General features: G+C 39.3%; 1 protein-coding gene across 2 annotated transcripts in view; it reads left to right on the forward strand.

The window, feature by feature from the left end:
• sdk1a (sidekick cell adhesion molecule 1a) overlaps nt 1-11,895 on the forward strand; it is a 452,163-nt gene that overhangs the window by 202,753 nt on the left and 237,515 nt on the right. For both annotated transcript variants that reach the window (XM_073838832.1, XM_073838837.1), the window contains exon 4: nt 2,192-2,339. In XM_073838832.1, coding sequence (XP_073694933.1) covers nt 2,192-2,339 — 148 coding nt within the window. The remainder of the gene's footprint in view (nt 1-2,191; nt 2,340-11,895) is intronic.

Genomic DNA, 11,895 nt, shown 5'->3' on the forward strand with positions numbered 1-11,895 from the left:
AATTCTCAACAACAACATCAGGCAGTCTGCAGAGAAACTTGGCCTTGGGCACCAGTGGACATTTCAGCACGACAATGACCCAAAACACACAGCAAAAGTGGTGAAGAAATGGTTAGCAGACAAAAACATTAACGTTTTGCAGTGGCCCAGCCAGAGTCCTGACTTAAATCCAGTTAAGAATCTGTGGAGGGAACTAAAGATCAGGGTGATGGCAAGGAGATCCTCCAACCTGAAAGAGTTGGAGCTCATCGCTAAAGATTAATGGGCAAAAATACCAGTGGAGACATGCAAAAAGCTGGTCAGCAATTATAGGAAGCATTTGATTGCTGTCATAGCCAATAAAGGCTTTTCTATTGATTATTGAGAAGGGTATGAATAATTTTGGACATGCCACTTTTTGTTCAAATGTAAATAAAAGGTGAGTAATAATTTTTTCCACAATGATACCTTGATCGTCTTATTATCTTCTGGGAGACGTCTGTGTCATTTCTAATAAAAAAAAAAAAACTTGCTGATTGAATAAAAGTAACTTTAAGTCAGAATTTGCCAGGGGTATGAATAATTTCGGACTTGACTGTATATTTTAAAATGCAACGTTTTCAGCATAATTACTACAGTCTTCAGTGTCACATAATCCTTCAGAATCAGGATTCTTTAATGAATAAGAAGTTCAAAAGAAGTTTAACATGATGAATGCCTTTACTGTCACTTTTGATCAGTTTAGTGCATCCTTGCTGAATAAAAGTATTAATTCTTTCCAAAAAATATCTTACTGACCCCAAACTTTTTAACGGTAGTGTGAATATGAAGCTTTTGCATCCGTACTGAAGCTTGAAAACTCATTTTTAGCAAATGCATGGGAAAAAGGAAAAAAGCAGGTTCTCTTCCTTGCACTTACATGTGAAGACCTGAGTGATACCTCTTAAAGGTTCCCAGATATACTTTGAATAAGGCAGGATTTACACTGAATGAGGAAGATGGCTGTGGTAGACAAGCTGACTTTTTAGGCTTGGACCTTGACTCTAAGCATTTAATACATGCTCTAAAGATTCACATTGACCCAGACTGACTGTTCCAGACATTTCAGCTCAGAAAAACATTCAGCCGTGATGGCATTATCACAAAATTGGCCATGTTCATGCTAGTGATAATATGAAAAATAATTTCTGTAAGATCATCTAAAATGACGTCTTTTCCCATTTACCCAAACCAAAACAGAAGACAAGATTGCTTGCTAGGTGAAGTGTGTAATTTCAGCAACACAGTCCTTTTAAATGGATTGTTCTGTCATTAATTACTTACCTTCGTGTCATTCCAAAGCAGTGGGGCCTTCATTCATCTTCAGAACACAAATTAAGATATTTTTTGATGAAATCTGTGAGCTGCATAGACAGCAACGCAACTACCACTTTCAAGGCCAAGAAAGTAGTGGTACTCTCGTGAACGCCTGTTGAGCTTCATTAAATTAAGGTTGAACCACTGATGTCACATGGACTGTTTTAACAATGTCCTTACTACCTTTCTGGACCTTGAACGTGGTACTTGCTGTCTATACAGGGTCAAAAAGCCTTCAAATTTTATCTTTATTTGTGTTCTAAAGATGAACAAAGATCATATGTGTAACAATACTAGTAATTAATGACAGAATTTAGATTTTTGGTTGAACTATCCCTACATTAGTTTATGTCATAACGTAGCGCTGAACACTTATATTATGTGTAATATGTTGTAAAAAGCAATTCCGAGCAGAATGGTATGAACAGTCCCATTTTAAACATTTTAATTCATGATTATTAATTAGGTGATGTAACATTTGCACAGTAGTTCTAACTGTTTTTCTAAAATCTGGCAGGTCAGTACAAGTTTTTTAGTTTAGGAATATTGTTTAGGAATATTGAATGGCTTTTTAAAAGAAATAAGAAGGTTTAAAAACCTTAAATCGATGTGAAAACTGTGCCGCTGGAATTATGTCACCAAATTCACAGCACAATGCGCTAAACGTTCTTTTGTTCTGCATGGTGATGCAATCTCGTGGTGCTGTGCACCATGAATAAATGTTTGAATAAATGTTTCTGTTTGAATACCTCTGCAGTTTGTACCCAAAAGCCTCCTGAATGTATCATCAGGGTTGCTTTGTTTCGTGCTTTGTTCTCCCGTGTTTGTATTAAGATCCCTGGCTTTCTTCCCACAGATATGGGCGGCTTTATCGACAACGACCAGAGAAAAACGGTGACACAGGGCCGGGCCGCCATCCTAAACTTCCCAGTGGTCAGTTGCTTCCCGCGGCCACAGGTGACATGGTTCAGGGACGGCTACAAGATCATTCCCAGCAACAGAGTGTAAGTAGAGCTTAATTGCTTGTCTAATCTTTAAACCTGAACGCCTGCTCATTAGGAAAGTTCTGGGTGACCCAGCAAAGGTGCCTATGGCTTTGGGTTCACGTAAGCGGTGTAATTACCTTCCGTGTTCACGCTTAATCCCTCCGGGCGTCCATTTAAGGCGAGCCACACTGGAAAATGTTGGGAAAAAACAGAGAGACACTTCAGCCAGTGATGCAGAAGACGTGGGTACTGTGCGCAGCTTTCTTTGAGTGTGTGCGTGAGTGTTTTTCTCCCACTGCCTTGTCACAGAAGTGCAATTAATGCCTGTTCTCGGCCCTTCTTTAATCTTGCTACGGTAGTTCTTCATTGCCTTTTTCTAATTAGCAGCTCACCCAGGCTGAGATCGACGAGGCTGATCCGATTCACCGTTATCAGTCAAGTGTCTTTCATTCCGACGAGACCCAAATAAAACTCCACCACTGAGACACATTTAATGACTCACCTTTCACTCCACGCATACAGCGGTGGGCCCATTTGAGAATTGCATTTGATTTCGGCAGAAGGTGTAATTGAAAAGTAAGCAGGCTAACGCAGGTAAATTTAGAAATAGACTCCAGGTAGTAATGATTTGCATTCGTTCCGTTTGGCTTCGGGCTTGGATTGATTAGTTAGGTCGACATTCAGGCAGTTTTTTTTTTTTTTTTCAATAAAAACACAAGTGAACTGCAGAACTGCAGTCGTGGTTCTGTGACTCCATTTACACCTGGAATTATTATCCGTCTCGTTGATCCGATCACATGTGGACAACCAATCACCATGTGTGATCCCATCAGTCATGCCTCATAAGTAGTCAAAAACGCATGGGACCAAATCACATTTGTGTAAACACTAATCTATCATGAACAGTTTGCCCTGCCCATTGAGGCTTTTGCAAACTTTTTTATTGAGCAGCAAATCAGCATATTAAAATGATTTCTGAAGGATCATGTGACTCTGAAGCCTGGAGTAATGATGCTGAAAATTCTGCTTTGTCATTACACATTTTTTACATTCACATATGTGACACTGGACCACAAAACCATGGTGCTGTTTACTGTGATTAGGTTCCCTGGTTCACCGGCTGAAAAACACCCCCAAAACATTAGGTTCCCACCACCATGTTTGACAGTGGGGATGGTGTTCTTAGGGTTGAAGGCTTCTCCTTTTTTACACCAAACGAAGGCTACATCATTGTGGCCAAACAATAAAATTGTTGTTTCATCTGACCGTAAAACAGAAGACCAGAAGTCATTTTCTTTGTCCAGATGAGCATTTGCAAAGGCTAAGCAGGCTTTTGTGTGTCTTATCTGGAGAAGTGGTGTCCTCCTTGGTCTGCGTCCGTGGAACCCAACGATTGTGCAGTGTCCGTTGGACTGTCTGCCTTGAGATGTTTCCACCAGCAGAGCCCAGATTCATCAGGATGGCCTTAGTGGTGATCCTTGGATTCTTTTTTACCTCTCTCACTATCCTCCTGGCCAGCACAGGTGTCACTTTTGGCTTCCGACCACGTCCTCTGAGATTTTTCACAGTGCGGAACGTCTTGTATTTTTTTAATAATAATTTGCCACTGGAACTTCAAAACATTTAGATATGGTCTTATAGCCCTTTCCTGACTTGTGAGCAGCCACAATGCGCAGCCGCAGGTCCTCAGTGAGCTCCTTTGTTTAGCCATGACTGTCCACAAACCAACAGCAGAGAGCTTCTGTTTTTCACCTGTTGAGTTGATTAAAACACCTGTTCCCAATAAATCAGGGTAATTAGGATGTTTTAGAACAGCTTGGACTATTTGGAATGGTATAGAACTTTGGATTTTCCCATAGACTGTGACAGTTTGCAAAGGGTATGAATAATTTTGGACATGCAACTTTTTGTTTAAATATAAATAAAAGCTGAGAAATATTTTTTTCCACAATGATGCCTCTTGTACTTCGTCTTATTATCTTTTGGGAGAAGCCTGTGTCATTCCGGTCAAAAAAAAAAACGTTCTGGTTGAATAAAAGTAGTCTCGCATAGCCAGACCTTCAGACTGACGGCTGAAGGTCTGGAATTCATGGCAGCTTTAATTGGCAAAGGCCCGCCCATAAGGCCGTTTGACCGACATGTCAAACAGCCAATCACAGTTCGTTTCGTTCAGCGTCACGTTTCAGTGCATGGAAATGCCTCAACAACAGACTGGCATGCAACAAGTCAGTCATTGAAATAACCAGTTAAATAAGAAGAGGGAGAACAAGCAGTAAGTCAGTAATTTGTTCGCGAACGTCGCAAAAGTGTATAACAACAATCGTGTCTGCATAAGCACCTTTTAGCAAAACGCCGAGTAAATCAGTCTGCGCTTTGTTTCCCGGAGGACCGAAAGCAAACGCGACACTCGCGTCTCCCGGAAATCTGGTAAAATTCAACTAATCAGATGACGACTTCGACATTCCTGAAGTGTTTCCAGTTAAGTGTACCATATGCATCAGACGTTTAGCCAACGTTCCGTGGGCGTGACATCTGAGGCTGAGACTAGAATAAAAGTAACTTTAAGTCAGAATTTGCCAGGGGTATGAATAATTTCGGGCTTGACTGTATTTACGGTAGGAAATTAAAAAAATATCTTTATGGAACATGATCTTTACTTAAAACTGCAGTCCGTAACTTTTTTGGTTAAAAATGATACAAAATCAATTTTTGAACAAGTACATAACCAGCCAGTGTTCAAAACTATCGCCCGATTCACAATGGCTAGCTTATAATTGTTTTCTAATTTGAGTGGTAGGGGTAGGTCTTTGCTGGAAATTAGAGCATGATGGCACGTCACGTCTGTACATAAAGAAGGCGTCCCGGCTAGTAGTAGGCTATATTGCTATATTGTATGTGAATCTGCCGGTGCCAGATCATTTATAGCCTTTTCTCTCAACGGCTGGAATAATTACATTTATCTTTTTGATGGCGGATTGTAATCCAAAAAGGTTTATGTGTTCAAACTGTATGACGATTAAGAGATTAGACAGTACAGAAATTGAAATCTACATGCAATGCTAATACACACTATACATAATCACGCAATGATGGTGTTGAAACATGAACAATTTGAGAACAAAGCATAACAGTAATCATTATTTGCTAGTTTGTTGTGATATGAGTTAACCAATTGTTAGAACAAAAGTTTTAGACTTGTTACTCTTAGACTTTTTTAGATGACAATATCCAGTGAAAATTCTTATTTGGGGCCATGTATTCCAAGACGTAGGCTAGAATCTGTGATTCCTAAGTACAGTCTCCACACCGGTGCGGTGACTGAAAACATTAGATGCATCAGCGCTGGAGCTGTGCCGAAGCACAACCCACGCATAGTAGATACTTCTGCATTAACTGCAATTGCAGGTTTTCAAACAGAAGGGTCACATATTTACATTTTAAAATAAATTTAGCAGTAACAGTAGTACTAACTCAATTCTGTACCCGCTTAAAGGCAACCACTTTCAAACGCTCCTGTGTGTTTTTGTGTGCATGTTCTGGTTTTGAATTACAAAAAGTTTCTATTTACGTGTTTTTGCAGCATTGAGTATTGTAGCCAATTACAGGCATCTCTGTTGAAAGCAATGTCCAATCAGAGGTTATTACTTAGTCAGAATCTGCTTTGATCATATTTTCATAAGGTGGTGTAGTTCTACATGCTCACAGATGCTTCACAATTCCATAGAAGAACCATTTTTGTTTAAATGGTTCCATAAAGAACCTTTAACATCTGAAGAACCTTATGTTTCACAAAAGGTTCTTTGTGACGAAAGAAGGTTCTTCAGATTATAAAAGGGTAAGAAAGAGATGGTTCTTTAAAGAACCTTTGACTGAATGGTTCTTTGTGGAACCAAAAATGGTTCTTCTATATCATCGCTGTGAAGAACTTAAGGTTTTTGAGGAAAACATTCCAGGATTTTTCTCCATATAGTGGACTTCAATGGTGGCCAACAGGTTGAAGGTCCAAACTGCAGTTTCAATGCAGATTCAAATTGCTCTTTGTGATCCCAGCTGAGGAATAAGGGGTCTTACCTAGTGAAATGATTGGTAATTTTCCAAAAATAAATTGTATATAAAAAATGTATACAGTTTTTAACCACAAATGCTCATCTTGCGTTCGCTTTGTAAACACTTTTTTTTTTAAGAAAATGATCGATCCTTTTGCTAGACTAGAACCTTTATTTGGAGTCACTTTAGAAGCACAGTTTATGATACAATTGTTACTGGATTTTGTTCCTGGTGTGAAATATTTTATTTAAATGTAATTTTCAAGAAACACTTACATAGATTGCAATACTTTCCTAGTATGCAACTGTAATTGCATGTCTAGAAATCGCTGCAGGGCCGTTACGGAAATGGCTGGCCAGTGAACTACTTGCTGTAGAGTGAAGAACCGTTGACAAGGAAAATGACTCCCAGACCAACAGATTTCAAACATATGTAGTTTGCGCATGTAACTTGTGTTCTTCTGAAGTAAAATTGTGCTTTCGATTGACAGACATGTTGGAAGGTGCATATATATGGGCTTTTTCGTAGATGTAGTTAAGGCAGTTGGCTACACGCCAGCTCAATAATTGGACCGGTGCTCTCCTGCCAGTGCTTTGACAGAATATTGCACCATGACAAAAAGCAGGGGCACATACATAAAATCAATATGCCACTGCTGACAATGTTCACTGCCGCATATATGCAACCGAGGGAATCTGTACCTTTGGGAGCCTGGCCGTCTTCCCAGACACGGCTGCTGCTGCTGCTTTGACCCTGTACGCAGCCCAGCTGGTGTCTACGGCATCCAGACTCGAACCCAGAAGCTCACCCAGCCCAGAGGATGGTAGAGTAATATCAAGCAATCATACATCCAGCCAAGCCCATTAGCGCACTATTGGATGTGATGTCACATCCTTAATTGTTCTGTGGCAGAGGCTGAAGCAATGCAATCAGCTTAGCCATTTAAACTGGCACTATGTGTTACTGGGCAAAATCCCCAGGATGGACTTTGGGAAATTGGGCTGTACTTCATAAGCACTTGACTGGCACGGTCATTACATTAACTGCCCTTGTAGGATCAAAGTTTATCTGTGTGCTAGGATCTACGGCCCTGATTCAATATTAACATGGATGAACATGCCGCGGCATAAATCTGTTTGTGAGTCTCGTAAGATGTTTCCTTCACAGAACTGATAAATGCTGCTTTGCAAAACACTAATGTCCTCCACAAAGAGTGGAGTGGAGGAAATTAATGGTTCTTTGTTAAGATGCCCTCATCAAAGCTTAATATGCTCAGTACAGACATATAAACTACTTCAATCAATGGCAATTTCTCAGTCAAGAGGTACCCAAAATAACAATATTGTTGGATTGATAATGTACATAATGATACCAGTGTGGACTGTGGTCATTTTGCTCTGGAGATTCTGAGTGGTCAACTAGCAGACTATTTAGGTCATATTTGCTACTTTTTGCATTTGATTAATCAAAGTGAAGTAGATTCGATTCTTAACACTAAAATATACAGTGGCCTATTAAAGTATTATAGTTGTATGAGTAAAAATAGTAGGTTAAGACTCTGGGGCAAGAGGACCATCATGCCTTAATTTTTTCTCTCCACTTTCTCAGCACTTTTGGTAAATGGCTTGGCTGTGCTATTTTTATTTTTTGTCATTTCTTCTGAATATCAACATTTGTGAGATTTATTTGGTTGAAACAGTTATTGATCTAATTTTGTGTCTGTGGAAAATAGTGATCTATGACAATGTATTATGTTCAGTATCAAAGTTTTCTGTGTTTGTTTGTTAATGAGGATTTATTACCACATCAATGGAGTAAAAATGATAGTTTTTGTTTGAAGTGAAAAGTTAAAATTAGACCCTCTCAGGGTCTAATGTAGGGCCCTATGATTTTTGTAATGTGGAAAACGCAGACAGACTCACAGAATCCAGTCGAAAAAAGTTGAATTTATCAAGGAATGTCATGGAATTTGATAATTTTTTGATGAATAAATCAATAGTAGGTCAGTACACTTAAATCAAAACATGATATGGACTAGTGTCTGTGAATAATAAGCCTAAAAAAACTATTTAAATATGAATCCTGCATGTTCTGCGTGAATAAATGGCGCAGACTTGCGGTTTTGATGAATATTTTTAATGTATTGGCACAGAAGGCCCCAAGTGGCATGTTGTTACCTAATGTTATTATTATTTTTTTTTATTTAATGCTTATTGTAATTAATGGCATTATTCAGCGTTTTCATGAATTAAAAGTACATTTCAGAAATCTTGATATGTGATATGGTGCTAAATCTTTTCTCAAGAGCTATCTTTTCTCAGCTACTTTTTGCAATTACTTGTAACCACGTACTATTCAAAGGTTTTTAATTAGCTTTAAACAGTACAGCTGTCTTCAACATTGATAATAAGAAGTGTTTCTTGAGCAGCAAATCAGCATATTAAAATGATTTCTGAAGGATCATGTGACACTGAAGACTGGAGTAATGATGCTGAAAATTCAGTTTTGAAATCACAAGAATAAATTACATTTTAAATTCTATTAAAATGGAAAACTGTAATAATATTTCACAATATTATTATTCCTACTATATTCTTATTAAAATAAAAGCAGCATTGGTGCAAAGAGACTTTTAGGGTGTGTTCACACTTGTCATGTTTGGTTAAATTAAAACAAACTCTGGTGCGATTGCTCTGTTAGTGCGGTTTATTTGAATAAGTGTGAACACTGCCATCCGAACTCTGGTGCGCACCAAACAAACAAACTCTAGTGTGGTTCGAATGAAATATGAATGCAACACGGACCAAATACTTCTAAACGAACCAAAAACAGGAAGTAATGACAAGATGCGATGCTATGCAACATGATTTCACGAAGGGAACAAGTGTATCCAAAACCAAATGAGCAGAGGGCAAACGTAGAGGAACGAGGAGGTGAAGTGCCTTTTATGAGCTCTCTATGAGTTTGCAGGTGTTGAAAATATAATCATATATGTAAATGTATCACTATGCCTTTAGGTTCAGTATAGGTTGCCAGTGTGAACGCTAAGCAGACCAGGACCAAATATATAATTTTCCTTATTGGTCCGGACCAAATGAAACAAGTAAACCGAACTACAAGTGTGCACACACTCTTAAAGGGTGTGTTTACACTTGTCATGTTTGGTTTGATTCAAATGAACTAGTGCAATTGCTCTGTTAGTTCGGTTATTTGAATAAGTGTGAACGCTGACATCCGAACCCTGGTCCACACCAAACAAGCAGACCGAGACCACTAAAAAGATAGGTCTCTGTCCGCTTCCAGACAAACTCTGGTGCAGTTTGACTGAAATATGAATGCAATACGGACCAAATACTTCTAAACGAACCAAAAACAGGAAGTAATGACAAGATGCGACATTATGCAACATGATTTCACGAAGGGAACAAGTGGTGGATCCATAACAAAATGAGGGCAAATGTGGAGCAACCACTTTAAGTCGAACACACCTTTTCCTTTTGTTTGAAGTATTTGGGGAGTTCCGTCGTGAAATGTACTTCACTGAACCCAACCAATTAGGTTGTGAACTTATTACTATGCCTTTAGGTTCGGTATCTTTAGGTTGCCAGTGTGAACGCTAAGTGGACCAGGACCAAATATATCATTTTCCTTTTAGTCTGGACCAAATGAAACAAGTGAACCGAACCCTTAAAGGGTGTGTTTACACTTGTCATGTTTGGTTTGATTCAAATGAACTAGTGTGATTGCTCTGTTAGTGTGGTTTATTTGAATAAGTGTGAATGCTGCCTTTAGGTCCGGTATCTTTAGGTTGCCAGTGTGAATGCTAAGCAGAGCAGGACCAAATGTGTCATTTTCCTTTTTTGGTCCAGACCAAATGAACCAAACTAAATGAACTACAAGTGTGAACACACCCTTAAAAACTTCTTTAAAAATCTTACCAAACACAAACTTTTGAACAGTAGTGCATTTCAACATGTTAAATTTGTTATTATTTATATATTGTTTATTATTTGTTAAAACCACAAGTCCTAGACCATGGCATAATATCCTGTTACTCATATTTGTTGCAGGGCCTAAAGCAATTTCAATGCCCAAAGCCTAGCATGAGCACACAAGCATAACATTCTGAACAATATTTCTATTGCTTATCCTTAGTCTTTTGTGAAACATTTAGCTTGGAAAGTGATATTGTGCCATCCCTCTCAAAATAAATGCTGGCTGATTTGATATTTTGTATCTAGCGCAATCACATTTATGTGAGTGGCTTGAGTGATTTTGTGGCCACAGCAACTTTTTCATTCATTCTCAAGCTGTCCATTTGAAATTCCAGCGTGAAAATGCATCTCATTGAAATGTGGAAAGCAAAGGCACCACTCAGTGAAAGCAGCTTGAGGCGGTCATATTTATTCCAGTAAGGCTTCATTGCAAATGCACGTTTCCTTTGCCCTGCAGATCTTTGTTTTCTCGCAATCAGCATTATGAATTGTTGAGCTACGTAGTCAATATATTAATCCAACTTTGTTTGATAGCCTGCTGAACATTCCCTACAGAAAAGAGATTTTCAGTAACTTCATCACATTCGGCTGTGTAGTATTTCAGCATTGTTATTTCTCAAGCTCTTTGTTTTTCAGTTTCAGTTTTTCCACAGCCTCAGAAACGTCCCTTTGGTCTGTTAATGTAGCATGAAATAAGCGGCCGCGTGGACCGGCGATGCCGCTCTGTGTGATTCCTATCGCATCCGCGTGCTGAGGGATAACTGTGCCGCAATCAGTCCACAGTTGTATTTTTTTGACTCCTCTTCTGTGTGGTTCCGGCTTCTCCTTCCCCATCTCCCCTAGTTTTTTTTGGTCGTCTTTTCTTCTCTTTGAGGCGCACAAAGGCAGAAAGTTGTTAAAGCAGAGAGGTCCAGAGGTGAATGCCAACGCAGGGGAGGACAGCGAAGCTCAGGCCTTTGAAAGTCATTCTTATTGTTCCACACTGGCTTCCCCTTTAGACGGCATGAAACTTTCATGATGGCGATAATTACCCCATTGGTGAGAAGTGCTTTCTGTTGCCACTGCAGATGAAAGTAGCAGGTTGGAAATAAGATATTGTGTCTACCTCTCATCGCTTTGTCCTTGCATCCTCCTCTACCTTGCTGAATTTTTCATCATTCATTATTTGAGATCTTTGATGTTGCCAGCCATTACGAGCTATTCAGGCTCCCGTCGCGCTCAGCACATAAAACGGCTTCCACGCTAGAGTCATCCCGTCCCGAGTAGCACCAGCAAGAAACCAGACAATAAAGGAAGTGCTCAGAGGACGCCGATTATTTTCCTCTGTACAAGCAACAGGGCTGTGGTGTTGGTGTGGTGACAGTGATAGCAGCCATGTGCTGTGTTTGTGCTCCGCCATATGTGGATCTCTTTTCGTCAAGGGACTCGACAACCCACAGACTTCTGCATGTTATGGCAGATTTAGTGGACCAAATTACTCTTGCCACAAGCTTTTCGAAGTACTTGTGTTTTGAACCAGTAAAATTAATATT

This window comes from Garra rufa, chromosome 1, assembly GCF_049309525.1.
Source record: "Garra rufa chromosome 1, GarRuf1.0, whole genome shotgun sequence".
In the NCBI taxonomy this organism is placed as follows: Eukaryota; Metazoa; Chordata; class Actinopteri; order Cypriniformes; family Cyprinidae; genus Garra; species Garra rufa.